General features: G+C 41.0%; 1 protein-coding gene across 3 annotated transcripts in view; it reads left to right on the forward strand.

Annotated features, from left to right (window-relative positions):
• Window positions 1-15,882, forward strand: part of fxr2 (FMR1 autosomal homolog 2) — a 33,267-nt gene extending 17,385 nt beyond the window's left edge. The window contains exons 4-17 of one of the 3 annotated variants that reach the window (XM_066722775.1): window positions 1,703-1,774; window positions 2,345-2,493; window positions 2,863-2,956; window positions 3,302-3,418; window positions 4,375-4,545; window positions 4,956-5,034; window positions 5,318-5,460; window positions 7,699-7,785; window positions 9,477-9,696; window positions 10,376-10,558; window positions 11,020-11,223; window positions 11,584-11,682; window positions 11,933-12,093; window positions 12,605-15,882. In XM_066722775.1, coding sequence (XP_066578872.1) covers window positions 1,703-1,774; window positions 2,345-2,493; window positions 2,863-2,956; window positions 3,302-3,418; window positions 4,375-4,545; window positions 4,956-5,034; window positions 5,318-5,460; window positions 7,699-7,785; window positions 9,477-9,696; window positions 10,376-10,558; window positions 11,020-11,223; window positions 11,584-11,682; window positions 11,933-12,093; window positions 12,605-12,712 — 1,887 coding nt within the window. In that variant the 3' untranslated portion in view covers window positions 12,713-15,882. The remainder of the gene's footprint in view (window positions 1-1,702; window positions 1,775-2,344; window positions 2,494-2,862; window positions 2,957-3,301; window positions 3,419-4,374; window positions 4,546-4,955; window positions 5,035-5,317; window positions 5,461-7,698; window positions 7,786-9,476; window positions 9,697-10,375; window positions 10,559-11,019; window positions 11,224-11,583; window positions 11,683-11,932; window positions 12,094-12,604) is intronic. The other 2 variants (XM_066722776.1, XM_066722777.1) reach the window with 2 other exon arrangements.
• Window positions 15,883-23,976: the final 8,094 nt, after the last annotated feature.

The following is a 23,976-nucleotide window of genomic DNA, read 5'->3' on the forward strand; positions in this document are numbered from 1 at the left end:
AAAGGATTGTATCCACAACTTTATAATTTATATATCCTGTCAAAGCATCCAGAAATGTTTCATAATGATACCCCAGCTAAGAGGAAAGCCTATATACTGAAGCATGGCCATTAATGTGGTGAAACCCTTCATCGAGTGGAGCTAAACCAGTTCAGGTTGTGCTTGGGTGATGGAAGCAGTCCAGTCCATTCCTGATCCCCATTCCTTTATGAAGTTTAATTTATCTTCATTGCAAGAGGGACTTGCTTTTTCTGGACCACATGGATGTTCTAGTGCACTTGTCTGACTAATCTCAGGTCCCGTCTTGTGACCTGACACGGTCTACCACCAAGAAGAGGTGTGCACTAAAGTCAAGGGTTTTTACTTTCTAGTTTCAAGACCGTTGGTTCTAAATCCCTGATATTTAATGCGTATAAAGTCTTCAGATAACTACCTTAAAAACCTAAACTGTAAAGCAATTACATCTGGCACAAGTAGAAGTGGAACAGATTTCCATGGACATCAACCATATACATTTTGTCTGTGATAACTGGTATGCGTGGAAGGACACTGATTAATGTAAATCAGCTGTGTACCAAGAGCACAAGTGTGTTCCCCTTGGTCCCATGTAATAATACCTTTGTGCACATTTTTCTCTTGACAGTCATTGTAATGGGCCAATGCATTAGTACAAGCAAATTCAAGTTAATAATCCCACACATCTCACAGGGGTAGAGACATTTGAAAGGTCATGTTCCTTAAACGGTGAGCATACAGCCTGCTCAATAGACAAATTTTAGTCTGAATCAGGAGAGGTCTTTGGGGGGAAATAAGCACATTGAAAATGTCAGCAACTGTGAAGTGAATTAATGTACAGGTGAGATGCATAATGAAGACTATTTTAGAACTTCTTTGCAAAAGTGTTTTCAATTTGCTCGGTTTCTTGTATTTTACTTGATTTCCCGAGGTGCATTGTGTTTGGCCAAAGTAGTGAAATAGTGGTTGTTTTCCAAATATAGTTTGAAATGAGAAATTAGCAATGAGATAAAGTCCTACAAATCAAATTTAAGATGCAAAATCCTTTAAAATTGTGTGATATCCTATTTAGCATGATTTTTTTAATGAAAGGACAATCCAGAAGTATTAAATTAAATATAATTGTTCATGGCACAAGGTGGTGCTGGAGAGCTGAATTCTGCAGCTTTTAGTTTAATTTTAAGAAACCTGCAGTTCAAAAATGCTCTAACAGCAGGTTTTGGATTTGCTTAAAGTGCTTTAGTGAACATCTAGAAGGCCTATTCTGTACGTTTTCATAGTTTCATTGTTTGTAAGGTAATGCTTAATGCCATACAGAGTTGAATGATGAATTAATTAACTAAACGCATTTCATAAAGGCATGTACAGGCAATCAGGTATACTCCTGTTAAATTTGATCTGCAGCTTTCATATAATTTTTATTTAACACAGTGTTTGTGCTTCAGGGCAATGATCCAGTATGTTGTACAGGTACCATGCCATTTCAGTTCTCAAAAACAAAATCCCTTTCTTAGGCACCATTGAGAGGCAATTGTGTGGTGTTGGCTCCTTCAAGCTCTATCAGTAATTCAATCATTTGAGACACTGTTGATTTCTAAAGCAGACATTCTGCAACCTTCTGCAGTCCTCTCTGGACTTCTTGTTTGTACTTCCCAAACCAGTGCCTCTAACTTCCTGTCCTCCGCAGGTGTACTCCAGAGCCAATGAACACGAGCCCTGTGGCTGGTGGCTCGCCCGGGTTCGGATGATGAAAGGAGAGGTGAGTTGGATCAGTCAGTCACGGTTTAAGGTTTGTTTGAGATACTGGTGGAAATCTGGGCATAATTGTGGTTCCCCTGATCTGGTCGATCAACTGAACTGGACATGATGTCAAAGTAGGCAGGGATAAAGGTGCTATAATCTTACATTGCATATAGGTGTGTGTCTGGGTAGTGGACTAAATAGCCTTCCCTGTGAACTGGAGCACAACAATGCCCGTGTATGTATATCTGATTGTTTAGGTGTTTGATTGTTTACCAATGCCACACCTCTGTAGGTTCAGTGCAATTTTAAAGAGTACACAATCTCTGAATTCCCTGCCTTAATGGCAAAGTTTTTTTAAATGCACCAGATCACTTACCAGTTGAAAACAAAAATGCTTGTTTATTTTGGGTAAAACTAAACCTTCTGAAAGGCATGAACGGCAATGCTAGTTTCATAGCTCTGACTGGGGATGCACTGATTGATTGCTACATAGACGTGTCACTGGAATAGTGCAAGATTAATATAAATAGCTTGTTAAACCTCCTTTATGAAGGGCAGCTGATGTATTTGCACTCTCTTATCTCAGTTCTACGTGATTGAATACGCGGCCTGCGATGCCACCTACAACGAGATAGTGACGCTGGAGCGGATCCGACCGGTCAACCCGAACAACCCTGCCTCTCAAAACACCTTCCATAAAATAAAAATCTCTGTACCCGAAGACCTGCAAGAGACGTGAGTGAAACATTGTTCTGTGGCTCCATCTTTTGCCTTACATTGTCTAAATGTTAAAAGTTGTAGTCTGTCTGTCTGTTGATGTTTCATGTTCCCGTTGCTGTGAGCACTGGACTGTAGCTTTTACGGATAAAAAGACTGATATACTAGCAAAGCTGCCATTGAGGTTTATCTTACAAATGTGTATATGACCAGAGCCTCTGGAAGCCCAATAGGCGTGACATTTAGTGTTACAAATGTTTAGATGGGAATGTTTTTCTATTGAGTTTTCTTGCATGTTTCTAATTAAAAACACAACAATCTTTTAAATGTATGAATTAATATGCTGAACAGACACGGCCCACCTGAACCTCAAACTTGTCTTTCCAGATGTGCCGACGACTCCATACACAAGGATTTTAGAAAAGCAATCGGAGCAAACTGCATTTTCTACAGCAGTACCAGCCATGAGCTGATCGTACTGGTGAGTATTTGGGATTCTGAACACAAGTTTTATAAAGAGAAATCTGAAATGAGTGCGGTCAACTCCTATATTGTTTGCTACAAATAAAACATTAAATTCTAGTTTTACGTTTTTTTAAATTGAGTGAATTCAGATGAGAATTTTTACTGTTATAAATGAACCATTAATAAAACCACAATCCAAATCACTTGTCGTATTCTGTTCAGATCTATTTAGTATTTTCAGGTTTACTCATTTAATCCTTTTTCTATTGGAAATACACAGAAGGAAACTTAAGGTGGATTGTGCATATGTCTTATAAGTACAAAATAAGATCAGTTTTTTTTTTTTGTGTGTCCCTGACAGTCAACAAATGAGTCTACAGTGAAACGAGCATCCCTACTGAGCGACATGCATTTCCGCAGCATTCGAACCAAACTCATGCTGATGACCCGTAATGAGGAAGCCACCAAACACTTGGAGGTAGGAATGTAGTCATCTTTCTAGCTTAACATTTACACGTGTCCCCAAGAGTAAATAAGCTGAAGGTGATGGAGAAATGAATGTGCATTTGACCCAAATGTGTGTGTACAGAAAAAATAACCTAATCTTCTGTATTCCAAGCCGATTCTAGAACTTATATTTTAGTCAAGTGTGTCGAGTCCTCAAAGGAATACGGGTTCTAAGAACATCAGATGAGTTCATCCTCAATACCGTCTAAACATCAGACCACTTCTGAACTGCATTTACAAACCAAGGCCAGGTTTAAATCAAAACTTTGACCCACCCGCTAACAGAAAACTTCAGAACTGTACTCGGTTGCGGCTTCATTCTTCTTCAGTTCATTTTTAGTAAGATACCACTTTCTTCTAATCAGAAATGTAACCGCAATGATGTACAGGTTTGTAGTTTGCTATTAGTGGGTGGGTCAAAGTTTTTATTTAATCCGGCCCCAAGCCTTTATTCTTTGTTTAGATGCAGCATGTTGAACTAGTTGACCAGTTTCAGGAATTCTGTTTTGGCAATGGCTTTAGTTACATATTATCTGAGGAAAGTCACTTATCTATTCAATGATTTTCATGCTATAGTCCTAGGCTACATGTGCAGTTTACCAGTATTATTCCCTACATAATCCTACAAATTAAGCATGTCATTATTTTTTGTCCATGTTTTGTGCTTTGCCCACAATGTCTATATGTCTATAAAAAGCAAATTGAAAGCTTAAGATGTTGAACAATAGCTGTTTTATAATGGAGGAAAGAAAGCTCCAGAATGAACGTTCAAATGCTGTTTAAGACTTTCCCATTCGATCCCATTACTCTGACTATTATATGACCCATAGAGCTGAAACCTGGACCTAATCAGAAGAGTTGATTTGTGCTGTACTGGTTTCTCATCTTTCAGAAGCTTACTGACCCCTTTCCTCTTCCCTCTCTCAGACCAGTAAGCAGCTGGCCTCTGCATTCCAGGAGGAGGTGCGCGTGCGAGAGGACCTGATGGGCCTGGCGATAGGCACGCACGGCGCCAACATCCAGCAGGCCAGGAAGGTCCCCGGGGTGACGGCCATCGAGCTCGAGGAGGAGAGCTGCACCTTCCGAATCTATGGCGAGGTGAGACTCCGGCATGGGTCGCTTCAGTTATTAATCTATAATTAAAACTTAATCAAAGTTTAAAAAGAGTGTAGGCCATTTTTTAGTGTTTTTCACAAAGATCTTTTCCAGACGTTTCTTGAAAGGTCCCAGAAAATGCGTTGTATTTGTTTTATATTGAGTATCAATCGTGTTTTCAAATCCAGACTTCTATTAGTACTGTATAATGACAGGAAGTAAACTATAGAAGTTTGTGTAAAGTGTCCTGGTGTTCCTACTGCCAACAGTTTTATCACTGTGAAGCCATCTCAAGTTAAGCAGGGCTGGAGCTCGTTAGTGTCTGGATAGGAGACCTCTTATACATGCAGATTAGTGGCATTGGCACCTCTGCTTGACAAATAGTCTTTATACCTGCATTGTCTCGGTTTCAGACTCCGGAGGCGGTGAAGCAAGCCAGAGTCTACCTTGAGTTCAAAGAGGACTTTGTGCAAGTGCCCCGCACACTTGTGGGTGAGTGGATGTTCTGTAAGGGGATGCGGGGAAATGTATTCTTGGAAAGTACTGAATTAAAATGTGCTTCTATTAAAACATATCAGTGATTTGATTTATACATGGTGAGAAACAAGTCAATAAAGAACAGATTGTGCCCCAAGTTGGTTAATTAAGTCTTGAACAGTACGGTCAGTTTGTGAAGCCAAATCTACTAAACTTAGTTGGTTTTATTTTCCTTGTTTTTAAATTCTTTACTTGTTGTCGGCCCATTTCAGACCTTTCACCTCTGTTTTCCACACAGGCAAAGTGATTGGGAAGAATGGTAAAGTGATCCAGGAGATAGTGGACAAATCTGGTGTGGTACGGGTTCGAATCGAAGGAGACAATGACAAAAAACTCCCCCGAGAGGAGGTAGGCAGAGAAGCGACTGGCAGTGCTAAAGAGGTGAATGAAGCCGGTTGTTTGCTTACAGCATCGTGATGGCAAATGTGTTGCATCTGAATACTGGCACTGCCACTGTTTTTCATTGCTTCCCGTGAACAGTGTGTGAGTTCTGTTGAAAATCAGTTTTGTGTCTGTTTGTGGTGTGGCAGCCTGTTTTTTATACACTACTTTGTCCTGCCTAAATTTTTACCTATCCCAAAAGGGCTGTGGAGATACTCAAGTTAATTAATGAGTGACTGCTAAAAATGAATATCCTTTTATTCCCATAACTATAATATGATACCTTTGGGTACAAACTATATCCAGGATCTTTGTATTGCTTTTATTTGGTCTGAGAGAGGAGGGAATGAGACCCCCGAACCTCCCTCTCCATTTGGGTTTACCACTTGGACTGACCACTTAAGAGAGACAGTCATGTGATGTCAGTGCCAGAGGGTGTTTTCATCAGCTGTGGTCTCTGAAGGGATAAGATGTCAGCCTAGCACCTAGCTGGCATTGGATTGTATTGTCACAGTATATAGAGCAGGCTGCTGACAGGTCTTCATCTCGGTGCATCAAGTGTATTTTTAGCTTTGCTTGTATTAATGGAAAACAAAACATGGAATATGCATTACCTCCTCAGGGTACTGTGGTTCCACAAGTGACCTTTCAAGATGGCAGGTTCTAGCTTTACTTCTTGTATTTGAAGGCTGACAGTGTTTTCAACAATAGCCCAAATTAGCTGTGATATTTTACCGAGTTTAAAATATTATATAATTTCAAGTGATGTTAATTTAAAGTCTGATCTTGTGTATATTAATGGGTTATACATGTGTAACTGTAGTACCAGAGTTTGAGATGTATGCATGCATGTAATTGTGTATATATAGTTCTGAGTCAGTTTTCAGTTGTCATGGTCATGTGTCCTCTGTTGAATGTTATAGTCTTAATATCTATATAGTACTGATCTGATATTAATTACTCCAGAAGCCACACCCGTCATCTTGCCAGTACAATCCAGTCTTGAATTTCACAACTTTCTGCATGCCTGCTGGTTTGGCTGTCGAGGGTTGTGTGATGTTGACTTGGCAAGTGTATGCACTGTGGCTCCTGATCTCTGAACGACTGACTCCCCATCTCATCGGACAAGATTTTGTCTAGTGACATTGGGTCGTCGTTGTCTTGTGACCAGTTTTTGTGCTTCTCATCTCTGCAATGTTTAAGAGTTGGATATTAATGAGTTTTGGGTATCTTGGTATTATAAACCATTATACTGATTTACAAAATTGCTTGTTTATGAAGAGATTTGATAGTTTTCGTAAGAAAACAAAATCCACTTATTTTGCTAATGAGGCATCCTGTTGACATTAAGATGCCCTGACAAAAATGAATGCTAAACCCTCATTTTGAAACTAGTATCCAAGTTCGATTGACTTTATTTTTGTCAGCTTTGGTGCTTTTCTAGAAATTGGCCCATGTTATGGAACTAAAATAGCCGTATCTTAGACAATTATCAAGATTGGTTAAAATGATGACCAGTCATCGGATTTTAAACCTATTATTATTAATAATAATAATAATAATAATATTTATTATTATTATTTTTGTCATTTAGCTGACGCTCCAGGGTGACTTACATTTGTACCCATTTATACAGCTTGGCATTTTACTGGAGCAATCTAAGTGAAGTACCTTGCTCAAGGGTACAGCAGCACTGCCCACCTGGGATTTGAACCCACAACCTTCATGAGTCCAGAGCCCTAACCACTATTCCACAGTGCTGCCCACATAGAATTAATAGAACTGCAATTGAAGTTGAAAATAAAACTTATGGCGGCAAAGGTTTATGCAAATATCAAGGTTTAAGTTCAAGAGACAAAAATATTAAATCACTTTCCCAAGCACCTCAGTTATAGCTAATTGGAACCTCAAAAGTTCGTCTGACTGAATTGACTTCAGATTTTTGGCTTTTAGACGTTGATGTTTTAACCTCACACAGTTTATTTGCACACAATTGTGAATTTCTCGTGGACGTGTAGTTATAGGAGCCCGCTATACATCATGTTGCATTCTGCTGTAAGGCCGGTTTATTAACCATAAATGGTGCTGTTCTGAGCAATAGTGCGCCGACTAATTGGCACTAAGTTAACGTTGGCTTGGCAGTGTCTGCATTTCTAATGGCTGACTTCCCGATCAGCGATTGAAAACGGTCGGGGCCTGTGTCTCCGGATCTTAACCCCCTGTTGCGATTGTCTGCAGGGCATGGTCCCGTTTGTCTTTGTGGGCACCAAGGAGAACATCAGCAATGCCCAGGCCCTGCTCCAGTACCACCTGGCCTATCTGCAGGTGAGTGACACTGAGATTTGTCCTCCTATACCAAGACCTGGGTTAAACCCTATATGATCTGTTTCAAGTGTATTCTTTTTACTAGTTTTAATGGCAAATTTGATACCTGCTTCCATAAATATGGATCTGATACACATGTAGGATCCACGTTGTCACAAAAGAAATCTCAGAATCCTGCAGACGCGGGTTGAGCTATGATTTTAAGGGAATGGGAACATCTGAAAAGTATATACTGTAGGTGGTACTTTGGGGATATGCATTGTCATAATTTTACTAATGTCTGAGAAATTGACCTGCTCTTTCTTGTGGTTACATTTTATTAAGTTTATTATTTATTACAAGAAATTGCATAGAAAGCATAACTGGCAGAAGAATCCAGCAATTATCCAAAACATATGAGGAATTAAAGATTTCAGATCCAATGCTTTTATTTAAATTAGTCTCAATCTGCAATGTACATGTTAACTAGATTTCAGTCCGACTAACTTTAAACTCTTTAACAATGACAGAACAGATTTGCATTATCTGTTGAATTACACTCCAAAATCCTATAAAAGGACAGTTTGCTGAACTGGCTCCCCCCTCCCAGTTTGAACTGAGATTTCCTGAGTGTTAAAGGGTTAACAGCGACTGCCCCTGATGAGTCTACCTGGCCCTCCCACCTGCTGTGAAACTTGCTGATAGGCTTCCATTTCCACCACAGCCCTGGCATTTTTATAAATAGCACCCGTTTTAGGGAATGAATGGAGCCGACAGTGTGGGTTACAGAAAAGCGCGCCTCAGCCTCCCAAAATACCCTCCGAGTCCACTTGCAGCTGTCGAGCGCCGCAGTTGTCGCATACCGTCGTGGGCTGCACACAAGACAGTCATTCTTTGAATTGCATGTCAGCTGAGTGAAGAGTCCAGCTTCTTTAAAGATACATAATCCTGCAGATAAAATGAGTGTATATTTTAGCTGATTTAAAAAAATATATATATATAATTCTGCTGATTCATAACCTCGTATTACATTAATGTCACGTCTTTGGATATAAAGGATTTCATATTGTTTTAGGAGTGTTTTTCAAGGTTGAGGTTGTTATATTCTGTATAATCCCTCTGCAGAGTGACACGTGGGATTACAGGGTGGGCTGCTTCAACTCATTCACATTTCTCTCTGCTCCCTAGTGTCCTTTGCAACCTTTTATTAATGTGTGAAACATTTTCTGCTGTAATACAAGCAAAGTTGATTGTCCAGTGGAAGTGGCACAGATTTTGACTAATTTTACTCCTCTTTTCCAGCTGATTTAAATTAATTCTGTTCCCTTTATTTTAGTTTCGTGGCCACAACAAAAAGTGTAACTGGTACTTGTTGCTGGAGCTTGAATCCATGTCTCACCTCACTATTTTGCCAATAAGCAAACTTATTTTGTATCCTATAATCTTCTCAAAGTGGTTGTTTTTTGTAACTTGAAGGTAATATGAAATCAGCCAGGTCTCAGTAATTAAACATTGAAGGAGTAAGGCCAAAATGAAGAGTTTTGCAGATGACGCCTATCATATCTTTCATCTTGAACTTTAAACCAGGAACTGCATGTTATAAGCATGTTCATGTGTGGTGCTCCCTTGTACCTCCAAACGTTAAGCCGTTCCTGGCACAGTGTTGCTTAGGAAGTGCCTCTGACTTGGCTGGTTGTGCTTTGCGTCTCCAGGAAGTGGAGCAGCTGCGTCTGGAGAGACTACAGATCGACGAGCAGCTACGGCAGATTGGGATGGGTTACCGGCCACCCCCCAGCCGCGGGGGCACCGGGGGAGACCGCGAAAGAGGCTACCTGACCGACGAGAGCAATTCCTCGCTGCACGGCTCGCGCACCTACGGGGGCAGAGGCCGGGGCGGCCGCAGGACGTCGAACAGCCAGCACTCTGGATATGGTGAGAGGGGTGATGGGCATGGCCACCTGTCCCTTGTGTTATTGCCCGTTGGCATGGGGTATTGGGTTCACGGTCTTGGTCCTGCAGTGCCTCGCAGAACAGCAACTTTCATATATCTGGTTCAATCGACAACATGGGTGAAACTGGGAAGAGTCTCTTAAATGGAGCCGCAGAGAATTTGGTCCTGAACTGAAGCCATTTAGAGCTGTATGGAGTGAGACCAGAGCCTTCATGGACCGGGAGACCATTAAACAAACAAAACTGTCATTGTCTGCATTCTTGATTCATTTGACCTATTAGGATGCAATAAAACCATTTAAAATGCTGCAATGTAACTAGCTGATGTGACTACCTTCTAAAGACCACTGTGAAATTGTTAGTTTTCCTCGTGTCTATTCCCATTCGTGGTCATGCAGAACTTGTGGGTAGAATATATATTCTTAAACCTCAGTAGACTTCTCGAATATTAGAACAAATGCAACACTTCAGAAATGACATTTATCAACAAAACAGTTCAATAGAGGCATGAACGCAACACTCAACCGGTTTGCTGTATTGCTGCTCACACTCGTGTATAATGTTCGAATTGGGAGTACTGTGCAGTGCAGATGTATTTGAAAGGCGCTATATAAAATAAGACTCTTTGAACTGCCTTAAACAAGTTGCCTCTCTGTTTCAGGCACCAACTCTGAACTCTCCAACGCCTCAGAGTCTGAGGAGGTGAGCGAGAGGGAACAGCGGTCCCGTGCGTCGGCGGAAGAGAGACCCCGCAGAGGGGGCAGGGGCAGAGGGGGCCCCACCACCTCTAGCCGGGGCAGAGGGGGCCCAGGGAACCGTCCGGCCAGCAGCACCATCAGCTCGGGTGAGATCCCTTTACTGAGGATCTGATGTCATCTTGATTTATTCAGATGCAGTTCTGTATTTAAATGTGATAGACTGCACGTGTCTGATCATTTTAGACTTGAAATCTGAAAGAAATGAGACCAAACTGATTTTTAAAAAGGTGTTCTGTGTTTAAGGTGTCATCATAATTTTAGTTTTAGATGAAGCCTGCCATGCCCACACACCCCACTAGAGGGCAGCGTCCACACGTTGAATGTAATTCTGGATGTGATAAATATACCACAGATTTAAATTTAGATACTGATTGGGAAACTGGGGAAATCCATATATTTGAGTTTCCTTTTTTCTTTGCTGGCTCAGACAACTTGCTGAGTTGCAAAACTGCATGTCATGCATATGTCGTCTTATTGTGATCTGAGATTAAGCTTTGCGTAGTATCTATACTTCTCAGATTGATGTCAATGCCTGTTTCTCTCCCAGTCCTGCGTGACCCTGACAGCAACCCGTACTCCCTGCTGGACCGTGCCGGAGAGCTGGACCAGGCGGGGGACACGGACACCAGCGAGAACCAGGCCAGCGCCGAGAGGAGGCGCCGCTCTCGCCGCCGCCGCACCGACCAGGAGCCCAGCGTGATCGACGGGGCAGCAGAGTCCGACGGCCCGTCAGTCAGCGAGAACGGCCTCGGTGAGGACCGCTGTGGCCACCACCACTCACACTCACTCTCTCTGTAAATCCCATGAATAATGTAACATTTCTCAGTTATATCTCTTCACTACACTATTAACCCCTAGGGACATGACTTGCTGAAGTTGGTAAAATATTTTCTCGTTAGTGAGTGTTTGAATTCGGTTTATTACTTCTTGCTGTTCTAATCCCCATTTATGGTGACTTTTTGCAGCTTTTGCGTGTGGGAGTGTGACCATAACCCCAGTAAACATACACTCGGTTTATTGCTTAGAAAACCTTTACTAACTTTGGGAAATCCAGCCCTCAGAGGTGGACGTAACTCGCTCACTCTTTCTCTCTTCCTTCCCCCCCCCCCAGAGGACGACAGCAAGCCCCAGCGCCGCAACCGCAGCCGGCGCCGTCGCAACCGCGGGAACCGCCCAGAGGGAGGCTCGGCCAGTCGTGACCGTCAGCATGGTCAGTGTGGTTGTGCGGTCTCTTTAGATATGAAGTTAAGAAGGGTTTTTCCCTGGTTCCTCCTTTCAGTAGCAACTCCGATTTTATGCTTTCAAGTTTGAAAGGAGTGGAACACAGTTTAGCGATAAATGGGGCTGGTTTATATTTTACTGTAATGTAGTTTATCTTTTTCCAAAAAATAACCTGTTAGTCACCTTACTTGATTAAAGCAAAACATGGTGGTCAGACCTATTTCCCATTTAATCCTCAGCTGCCACAGGAGAGAGACTTACCTTGAGTACCGAAACTCCACGTTCTCTTTCCCCCACAGTGACGGTGGCCGACTACATCTCTCGCGCGGAGTCCCAGAGCCGACAGAACCTCCCCCAGAAGGACCAGGTAGAAGCCGGTCCTGTGTCCTTGGAGCCCAAGGTGATCGCGGTTCTGTGTACTAAAGGGAGGGGGGGGTTTCTCTTGCTAACGGATTAAACAAAAGCTGATTTTTGCTTTGGCTTGTGTGTTGAATGAACAGTAATTGGGAGGTCAGTGTTTTCTGTCTGTGTACACACTATTACCCCAAATAATGGGATAAGACTCCCTCTGCTGGTCGTGGATCATATAGTAGTGTTCCCTAACACTCCAGGATTTGTATACATGTTTTGGGGGAATGCTTATTCAGAACAGTGACGGGGTGTGTAATTTGGTCGGGACAGGAGATCAACTGAAAAGTGTCGCTTACAAAAATATGCGTTTGAAAACCACTGCAGGTGCGATTCTTATAAAACATGATGTTATAGACTGTACTTGGCAAAACCTCGGCTAAGGAAAAGAGAGTTCTGCCCCCGGGGGGCCCCATAGTGTCTAGTAATTTCCGTTTGACGTCACGGATCCAATTATAGTTGTTTCCGTGCCTGACGTGAGCTTTTTTGTTTTTGTTTTTCAGGAAAATGGGAATGTCGACGGTGATCACAAACCAACCAAGAGGTCCCCCAGTGACAACCGGGTCGTCCCTAAAAGCGAATCTCCTGCTTTGGTCAATGGGGTCGCCTAAAAAAATAATTACATTTAAAAAAAAATTAAAGTCTTCATGGCAACACACAATCCTGCTTGCATTTACGTTAAACGGATGAGCAAAGGAAACCTGAAATTATACTTAACGAAAAAAAAAAAAATAGCATCTACTTACACACACGTGCAGTGTATATATATTATCTATCAGTACTAGTGCTTATTTAACTAGCTTGCCAAAAAGAGCTGATGGATATGTCTTGGTTTTCAAAAACCTGTAACAGGACGTGACACTTCGGTTTTGTTTTTCTTTTACCGGACCGGACTTCTAGCCGCGCTTCCCAGAACGGCTGTATCTGTTAAAATCAGGACGGGCGAGATTTTACAGTTCATAGGTGGTGTGGGGAGGTGGGGGGGGGGCGAAGGCTACAATAATAATTGACAGGTGTCTTTTACCTTGATGAGGAATGAAGGGGGAGAAAAAAAAAAATGACGATAATGAATATATAATGAAGAGACATTGTGCCTTGAATTTGCAATTATACTTTTTTTTTTTTTCGCAGGAGGGTGGATACTTTTTTTCTGATGAGAGAGAGAACAAAACTAAACAAAAAGGGGGGAAGAGAGAGGAATAAACTACAGCCGCGGCGGCAGGTGGACGTTTCAATTGGCTAAACTAAAATGGATTAAAAAAAGAATAAAGTATATACATGTCTTGTGCCAAAATGTAACGGGCACTAGTTCTCAGGAAGGAGTAGGTGACTTGTGTGCGTTTGGGTGGGTGTGTGTGGCTGTCTGTGTGGCAACGAGGCGTCGGGTTAACTGGAAGAATGGGAAGAACGAATACAAAACGAAGGCAGAGAATGTACCCTTACATGCGGAGGAGTCATCTGACAGTTGGTTGCGTTTACTGGGCTGGAAAATGGAGCGAGGAAAGTCTCAAATCGATAAACTGAGGGGCCTGGGTGGTGAGCCTTCGTTTCTAGTCGGCGGGTTCCTCCAGTTAGTCTCGAGAAGTTGGGGATTGCGGTAGAGCGATCTAGTTCATCGTACACTACACAACGCCGGGGCCTCAAGAGCCACTGCGGCTGAAGCCTAGTGTCGGCGATTTGTGGCCGACGCCGCTTTAAGAGCAGGGAGTGTAGGCACTCGCCAGGTGGCTGACGTGGCTGCAGATGGTCATCTTTGGTCTTCATGCTGTGGACATCCTGCGGGGGTATATTGTAGACGTTGGATGCGCTCCCCACGTTAAGCAGTGGATCAAATCTTATTTTAACCCTTTTAAGTGTGAACTGGAAGAGCTTTGGGCACTTTTTCTGATTAGAACAACCTTCAGGAAACTCGTACAGAGATCTAACCACTAATTTCCAATGTAGACACACGTACCGTATCAGAATCATGCCTCACAGACTATAGGTTGTAGAAAGAGCACTCTGCTGTAAAAGTGACCAGTAATAACGAATCAAATGTTAATCACCCTGATTTGTGCACTGTTGGTTCAGGAGACTCATTTGTTGACTTCAAACAAGCCTTGAGGTGAAGACTTGAAACCATTTATAAAGTCCACTTATACTACTGTGCTTTCGAATGATAATTTATCCTGGTACGTTCCCCATCACATTTTTATTTCCCTCAAGATCTTTGTTTTTTAAATTTATGTTAATTGAACAAGTTTTTCTCAGGAACTTATGTAAAGCAGTTCAGGTGATTTATATTTATTTTTTTATACATCTATATATAGAGCATTGACAGAGACCAAGATGCAACGGATTCATTCTTTCTCACTGTTTGAGAGAATTAAGTTTTTCAAATCAATCCGTATTTGCTACCCAGAGGTCACGATTCACAGCATTTGTGATTTAGTTTTTTTTTAATTTTAGTATAATCTTAACTTTTCAGGTGAGACAAGTACACCTTAAATGTCCTATACCACTACAATTAAGTATTGTCTCTATTGCAGCCATGCAGAGACATTCATACCTGATTATATTGACTCCAAACGCTGCACAATGTTGCTTCGCCTTAAGGCAGCTATTTAGGAAACCTATAAAGGTCCCGATATTGAACTCCACAAACACTCCATGATAAAATAACTGTCAGTTTGGCATTTGGCAGTTCTGATCGCTTGTATCGTTCAGGGTCCGTTTTAGCTTTTAATCCTACCAAGGCATTAATTACCTGATAATTATGTAGTCGCCCAAGATCTCCAGAAAACGTCGTCTAGCCCTGCTCTGACAGTTGCAACGTCCTGCCGGTGCGCTGCATCACCGAGGACCTGAAGGGGTTAAAATAGGTTTTCGCGCATCGGTTTGTCAGTCACACGCCATCTGTGGGGAGAGGTGGAACGGGGATGTTACAGTTGGGGAGAAAAATATATAGAAACCTAACATTTGAGACAGGGTTGAGGTCTGTAATTTTGTTTTGATCAAAATGACTATTTATTCACTGTACAGTATTTAAGAGAAATCGTTGCGCCTTACTGCTGATTTAGTTGATTTATGGTTTAAATACAGTGAAGGAATAAGTTCAAGGTGGCTGGACTGAGCACCACACATCCAGGCTGTGTTTCGACGATCTTCCAAGTGAAATTCTGTAGCTCTCAGATATATTTAGACTTTTTTTTTCCCTTTGGTTTGTTTTTTTTAATATGAAAAAAATCACTCCCCACTCTATTTGAGGTGATATTCGAGGTGTAAGGTTGATTTAAGTATTCTTGTAGTATATTGATCCAGTCCGAGAGTTCTTCCCGATTTGGTAGTTGTGAAGCCCCTTGTCTATGATGCTCTGATACGCTATTGATTTATAAACCTAAAGGGGTCTTACACTGAATTCTTTATGCTTTTCCGAGTAAATTTACAATATTGTTCTCTACAAAGATTGACACTGGTTTACTGTTAATAACTTAGCTGAACAGTGAAACTATCAATGCTGTATCTAAGAGACAACTCCATTATCATTAAGATTCTAATGTTTTGGTACTAAGAGATATTTTGAATGTCACAGGTGTTCTGACTGTTAAGCAGATTGCAAATCATCCCCACGAGAGAGTCCATTCTTAAACTTTTTAAACATGTAAAAACGTTGCCGCCACCAGTATATTCCTGCTTGTGATAGTGATTGGAGAACTGTAACCCTTAGGGGTTAGTCTAGGAAAATGTAAGTGAATTCACAATGTATTTCTTTTTGTTTCAGGAAATAAAATTTAAAAAGTGACCCTTATTGCTTCTGTTTTTACTGTTTTGGAACAAATTGAGTATCCTCGTTCGATCCACAAAGTGACTCTGATGTTCTAGAATTGTGGGGGGTGGAGGGGGTATTTGCATTTTAAAATCCATTCCGCAACAAGTGTTCGATAACCCTTGTAGGTCTTAATGAACAGTAGGCATTGGAGAAATCTCCCTTAAAACATGTGCCTGGTTTGTCTAGATTTTAATCGTGAACGGGCTTTACTTCCTGAACTGTTGTGGTTTGGACTGTGGTCAACCTCGGTGAGTTTGTTTACTTCAGTTCTAGCACTCTCAAAGGAAGTCCCTCAAACATTGGTGTACTGAAGGCCTACAACCTCACACAATCACTGTTGACACTGCAGGGTATTGTCACTACAAATGTTTACCTTCTCATTAACAATGACGACAGACTCGAACGGAACACTTTACTCCACACTGGAAACCGGTTCAATTCTTGGAATAACAAGGCCTTTAATTGCATTGCAGCAGATCTAAATTTATCCAGAAAGCCAGTCCCTCAGTCAGCCCCCTGCCTGGATGTGGCCTGCTCACTCTCGGTGCATTGAGCTTGTGTTGTAAAGCATCTCATAATTGGTGTTCTACACATGTTGATGGCAATAAGACTACACTCAGTAGAAACTCAATAATAAAAAAAAGGCTGTTTCTCGACCTTGCCTCTGTTTTTGTTTGTGTTTTGTCCTGTTTTATCCACATTTTCATTTCAGAAAGTGAATGCACCTGTTTACAAAGCGTTTTTGATCGTTTATAGGGGTGGGATGCCTTGTGCTGAGCATGCAACATTCAAATAGTTTGCATCCAGACTGAGGCAGAGATTTGAAAGCTCAGAATTAGATGTATGGATTACTTTTGGGGTAATTCTATCTTGCATCTGGTTGTTTTTCTAGTGTAGTTAGTTAATTTGGCTTACTGCTGTATACCTATACTGTACACAAGTGCGTGTCTTGTGAAACCTTCAGTCAGGCTTGATGCTTTGGAGAGTCAGGCCTGTTTAACTGAAGCTGAAATTGTGAAGCTTTTCAGATTTGCATTGCAGTGGGATTTCAAACCCAAAATTAGCAGCACAACATCTCTGTTCTCATAGACAACATTATGAAGGTACTGACTGATCATCAGTGAGACTTTGCACCTGGAATAAGGGGATTCAGACACCATTGTGCTGAGATGTCTTTGTAAGTGATTTTCTTTTTTCAAAAACTGCACGTTGCAACAAAGAAATTTAATTTTATTAATCGCATGGCTGGGTGTCATAAAATGCTCACCTTCAGGCTGTTACACAAGTGCAATGTATTGAAAATGTGGGAAAAGCGAACTCCCCCCTCCACCACAGGGACTGGTACTGACACCACAGACACCAGATGTGAATGCTCTCTCTTCCTTGTAGCTTGATGTGGTGGAGGGTTTTCCTTCTCGGAGTGATGCGTTTGTGTGTGTGAGATGGTTGATGCTCCCCTAGCAGTCGGGGGAGGTGGCAGATGATTTGAGAATCTCGTTCATTTGGTTGCCCTCACACTGCACTGAAAAAACAGACGAGGAGCTTATGAAAACTAAATCGCGGCCGAATTTGTGTAGAGAGAACTTATTTACACACATCGTTATCAGGTGAAAAACAGCTGAGCCTTGGCTTTGACCGAAAGACGCTTCTCCATGAACCGGAATTGGGCTATCATCAAACTAAGTAAGTAAATTTATAAGTTTATACATGCATTTAGCTATGGATAGAATCAAATAAGAGGATCAAATGATGTCACACCGAACAATGTCATTATTTGTAGGCTACAACATTCTACCTAGTATCTAGAAAACCTATATAATTGCAAGTGCAATAATGTAGACTTTTCATAATTGTGACTTCAGGATCAGTAAACAATTGCCTGGTGTGCATAAGCTCATTCTTGCACGTCAAAAACTTGTATATACCTGACAATTGCAGTCGGAACAATTCCAATTTGTTATATATTAAACATACATAGGTAAAGTCTTAATTGGGATCAATGCTTTTCCAAAAGCCAATTCTTCTGGTGAATCACAGCTCTCCGATTCTGCCCATGAAAAAATATTATTCTTCAGTCATGTGTATTGCATTGTCTACAGACCCAAGAGGTTTGTTTTCCCCAGGAAGGTCTCTGTCCTTTTTAGATGCTGTGTTGCTTTGGAAACTTTTTTCAAGCAAGTCTGCAGGCTGATGCCCGGGGGAATCCGGTTTCTGTTTACTTAGAGTTGCCAGGAAGACGGCAGACTGCAGCCGATTGGTTCCTCTCATTTTGCACTGATTCCCGTCTCCTGGTAGTGCAGACACAATTGGAGCTCATTCACAAGTCTCCGCTTTGCACCAGAACGGGTTATATGTGAAAACTTCAAGTAACGGATCAATTGTAATAACAAGAAAATAGTGTAAATTTTTAATTGTCTAACTGATTAATAATGGAGAGAAATAAAACCGACAGGCTGCCATATAATGTGATACATTGAAAAAGTACCATTAAAAATAAATAACTGCACTGAGGACCCCCCACACTCACAAATTGATAAATGTGTGTGTATATAATTGATATTATGGGGGACAAACAGGAAAATATTGTGTGTGTATATATACACCGATCAGCCATAACATGACCACTGACAGGTGAAGTGCATAATACTGATAATCTCGTTATCATGGCACCTGTCAGTGGGTGATATATATTAGGCAGCAAGTGAACATTTTGTCTTCAAAGTTAATGTGTTAGAAGTAGGAAAAATGGGCAAGCGTAAGGATCTGAGCGACTTTGACAAGGGCCAAATTGTGATGCTAGATGACTGGGTCAGAGCATCTCCAAAACTGCAGCTCTTCTGCAGCTCTTGTGGGGTGTTCCCAGTCTGCAGTGGTCCAAGGAAGGAAAAGCGGTGAACCGGCGACAGGGTCATAGGCGGCCAAGGCTCATTGATGCACGTGGGGAGCAAAGGCTGGCCCGTGTGGTCCGATCCAACAGACGAACTACTGTAGCTCAAATTGCTGAAAAAGTGAATGCTGGTTCTGATAGAAAGGTGTCAGAACACACAGTGCATCGCAGTTTGTTGCGTATGGGGCTGCGTAGCTGCAGACCAGTCAGGGTGCCCATGCTGACCCCTGTACACTGCCGAAAGCACGTGAGCATCAGAACTGGACCACGGAGCAATGGAAGAAGGTGGCCTGGTCTGATGAATCACGAGTTCAAGGTGTTGACTTGGCCTCCAAATTCCCCAGATCTCAATCAAAGGTTGTGAAGCACTGGCCTAGGCTGGTATGTTATCAAAGTGGCAATACCTTCAGCAAATTTAGACGTGGTCTGATTGTGGACACCTTCGAAACATTGCACACGTGTAGCTAATAAATGAATCTTAAAAAGACGTAACGCTTAAAGAAGCTTGATATTTGAGTAATGGATGTCATTGTTAAGTTTCAAAAACATGCTGGTGCATCAGTGAATTAGTAGTAGTTAGTTGTGATTGTAACTTTCAATCTGATATTGAGAAGAGTTTCTTTCATATTGCTGAGCTATCATCGCTACGACTGAACAGTTCTGTTCCAATACAGTAACGGAACTAGCTGTTAGAGACCCCCATTAAAGTGTGCATTAGGCAGTAACTGAGAGAAACTATATAAAAGATTAACTTATAGTCATGGAGATTTAGACATAGATTATCTTATAGTCATGGAGATTTAGACTTAGCTGCCAGTCACAGACTGGTAATGATAAACCCCTTAATCCAGGCAGCACATTTGAGTTAGTCTCCCTTTCTTTATATCTACCAGTAAGCTTACAATACACAATTTCATGACAAAAAGCATGTGATTCATGAATGTGAACAAAGCAGGAACTAACTGAATTATAACTACATACATACGTTAATCTAAACAGCTTTCCCCACCTGATTACTCAGGAAGCGTTAACTTTAGGGATTGTGTACATTGCCTTTAATCTCCAGAAATTGTGTTGACCTCAAGTGATTCTAATAGATTACAGTAGACCCCCAAACGCACAGCTCGAGGTTTGAACTCATGAGCACACAATTCAGCAAGCTGCCCCAAGCCAATTGAATCAACAGGAGGTTTGATTTTTTGTGTTTGTCCCCTCCTTACTGGCCCCTCTGCTGGAGTCTACACTGCTGGTAAAGGGAACACAAGTTCCTCACACCTGAACCACCACCCAAGTCACAAAATCTGTTGCTATGAGAAGTGAGAACAGCAAGCACAGAAGTGTTTTGAATGGGTACCTATTTGTTTTTGTCTTGTAGCAGAATCACAACTCCGATTACTGAATAGAGCTTATATTGATGTCAGGTTGCTTTTGATGTCCTATTGAAGCCTCGTGGTATGTTATGGTAACACGGTGAAGGAGTAGGGAAGGGCAAAGAATAATAATAAAGAAAGAAACCCCAGGCAATGTCAGGTAGACTCAGATGGTAAATAGAGGAGGTTTGTGAGTCTATGGAAGTAGATTGACTCTTCTCGTTGGTAAATTTTGATAAGGTGTGGATATGTGTTTGAGCTGTGTATAAATCTTAGTGTTTGTCCTCGTGTTGATATAGGTATTAGTAAAGTATGATGGATTTTCCTGTTTGGTTCCTAACAGGAAATCATATTAGTAAGCTTTTATGTCAGAGTTGAACCCTCCAAAATAATGGCATCTTTCAAAAAAGTTCAAGGAATGCTGTTTGGGGGGTTTTAGGATGTGTTGTGTCATCACTATCTGGATATCAAAACTGATGGGGAAAGATTACTGAAGCACAGGATTTGTTTTCCCAACAACAACTCTGAGAAGAATTACATTTTCTGTTACCTTTGAATTACAGTTTTACCCATTTCTAATAATCACAATTATAATGGGAGTTCATTAGCAGGGTGTTGCGTTTGTTTTTTCTGTTCACTTGGGTTTGAAAAGCTGTGTGTCCATCTCATTGGAACCCAATACAGCCAGGGGTTTGCATAGATCTGAAAATCAATAATAATAATAGTGTTACAAGTATGAAAATAAACAGAACATAGTAGGTAACTTGGTGGCAGACAGAATTGATACATTTATTATAGCTGTATCTTTTTTTATTACTATATTAAAGCGTATCCATTTTAACAACAACTTCAGTGCTGAGAAAGAAAACAAAAATCAGGTTTTCTTTTTTCATTAAACATCAACATTTACAATGATATATACATACAATCATTGGCTTTAACCTGTGAAACTGCACTGTGCATTAAAAATAATATTTTGAATGTTATATAAACTACAATATTTCTGGGAAGAAACAAAGCTTGTGATGGCCTAACTTCAGCACAATTTGCATGATTTGCATTGGGTATGTTTTTGTTGTGTTATCTTTTTTTATATTTTCTTTCCTTTAGATGATGCTTTTGAATGACAACAGGCAAATTGTACAAAGTTTCTGATCCCCAGCAACCTGTAAAATCAGGTTAAACAGGACTCCCGTTTCCGGCTGCATGAACAGAGTAGCGTTGTGCAAGAGCTTCCACATTATCTTACAAATACATCTTTTACATACAAATTATGTGCATAAATCCCTGCCTGGTTACTTTCGGTTTTTATGTGCCTTTACATTCTCTGGCATTTTATGATGAAGTTTTAATTGTATTAAATCCTTCAGTACGTCAACACAAAGAGGCAAGTGGGCTGGAGTCCTCAGATCCGTTAAATTAATAAATGCTTAGGTGTACATTTTAATTTTAAATTGAATTAAAGTTTAAAAAAAAAAAGGGCAAGTTTTTATTAGTAATATAAATGGTAGCAGGCAAGGGCAAAGGTGACTTCAGTTTTGTTTTTTAAAACTATCATTATTATATATATACATAATCAGTGTTATTTATCACAACTAGCATAGTGGTGTTTTATTTTTACAATGGAAAAGGGGGTGAACAGTAAACAGAAAGCCAGACAGCCAAGTTGATGCCAGTAAAATAAAAAAATAAAAATCACGCCAAACCAAATCTCAAATCCTAATCTTTTCTGTCCCAGTCTGTAAGCCACAAGTCATTACTTTTGTGTCTCTTTTGCGACATTGTTTTATCTCCTTCTCAAAGTTTACCCTTCATCTCCTACTCCTTTTCAACCAGGGAGGTTAAAATGTTTTGGTTTTATATGGTCACCTGACCAACCATGGGAATTGTCTTGGTTAGGTGGCAAAAGACAAGGTCAGCCATCTTACCCCACCCTTCCTCCTCTATAACTACATCAAATAGTCCCCTGACAAGACAAGTTGAAGGCAACACAGGACAGCTATGCCACGACAACGATCAGGAAAAGCAACCAGAGCTCCTGGACCAGTTGGTGCAGCGGCAGTGTGATGGGGTGACCAAAGAGCGAAGACAGCCTGAGTGAAATCTGGGTTTTGGCAGTGATCGAATTACATGAAGGGGCCACGATGAGAGGCAGGGGACGCCCAAGCCTCAGCCACACAACCTGGAGCAGTGTCAAGGCTTGAGGGGCGGTGGGAAAACAGGAGAAAGGCCAAGGACGCCCTATCAAACGCAGGTACAGAACAGGGGTGGATGGTGGGGATATGGTGGAATTCCCAACTGATCAGTTAGTGATTCCACCCTCCTGGTCCCAGCACTGTGCTTCTGTGCCTATTCCACCGTCCTATGTGGGCACTGACAGCGATCTCGGGACCTTTTCTTGGTGTAGGGGTAATGGACAGCGTCTAGAAGTACCAGTAGCATCTTTAAGTGTTCCTTATGTCACGCTCTTCCTTTATGTCTTGACTTCATTGATTTGTTTTTGATACATATTATGTGCAGTGACCCCTTCCTGTACAGTCATTCTGACTCCAAAACACAATTAATATCTTCATAAAACTGTATGTGTATTTGTAATCAGGCAAGTGGAATTTTAGGCTATAAGAATAGTCTACTTGAGACCATTGCAGCTAGAAGCCCACAAAACAGTTGTCTACATACATACGTTAAAAGATGGATTTCCTTAATCCTATAACCCGTGTCCCAGACACAGATGACATGAGGATGAACTAAAAACAAAATAGCCTACTCTAATTTATACATATTTTCACAACAATGAGAAGGATATTTTTTTAATTGACAAGAAATAGGATAAAGAGGGTTGCCTCGTTCTGAAAAGTCTCTCAGATCTGTGTTAGTCCATATATCTCCTGCTAATGGTGACTGGGACAACATGCAGGGAAAACAGAACACTGTACTCCATGTAGAACACCACAGAGCCAAATTTTCTCATTGTACCATACCAAATCTCCTGTTGTATGTTTTCACCTTATCCTTGTTTTGTTGAGTAATGCTAATGTCTGGTCTGTCGGGAACAAGCTGCTTAACTACCAACTTGTCTTGTAATTGTTGTCGTTCAGATGTTGTATTTTAAAGAAATTCTACAGTTACACACTGTAGCGCAGCTGCATTGATTGACATCTTTACAGGCTCCTAACCATGCGGACCGGTACACGTGTGGTCTAATTCGATTAATTGATTGTACAGAAACTGGGTAATATTTTAATTTATGATTAAATGATTTGGATAATGAGTTTATGATTAAGAACTATGTTTTTGGGGTGGATGTTTTTTTTTAGCGGGGCTCTGCCCTACCTTCCCACATGAATGAGACAAGCCCATTTATAATCATGAAGGCATCCTGCATAACCTGTTTGATTGTGTAATCCGGATTCAAAAGGCTGGATAAAAGGAATTAAGTGCTTAAAATGTAAAAAATTAAACATTCCTTATATATCTGATGTATTTTATGTTTCTGTGAATGATGAATGATTGGTGTGAGACACAATCTGCTTATTTCCTCATTTAGAGTGATTAAATAGTGGAGAAAGTCTGGAAAAATTCATTAAATTGGTAAAAGCAGATAAGAAGTACCACCTTGCCCCACACAGGTATTTATAAATGAACTAGAAATTAAAACTAATCAGGGAAGATAGAGATTTAAGATTTTTTTTAAAGATACAGCGATGAACACAGAAACAGGTCATGCTGAGGGAGAGTTAGTTTGTATCCATGCGGGGTTGCACTGTAAATAGGATTGGTCAGTAAATAGTGCATGCAAAGGTGCCATGT

This window comes from Amia ocellicauda, chromosome 14 (assembly GCF_036373705.1).
Source record: "Amia ocellicauda isolate fAmiCal2 chromosome 14, fAmiCal2.hap1, whole genome shotgun sequence".
NCBI lineage: Eukaryota > Metazoa > Chordata > Actinopteri > Amiiformes > Amiidae > Amia > Amia ocellicauda.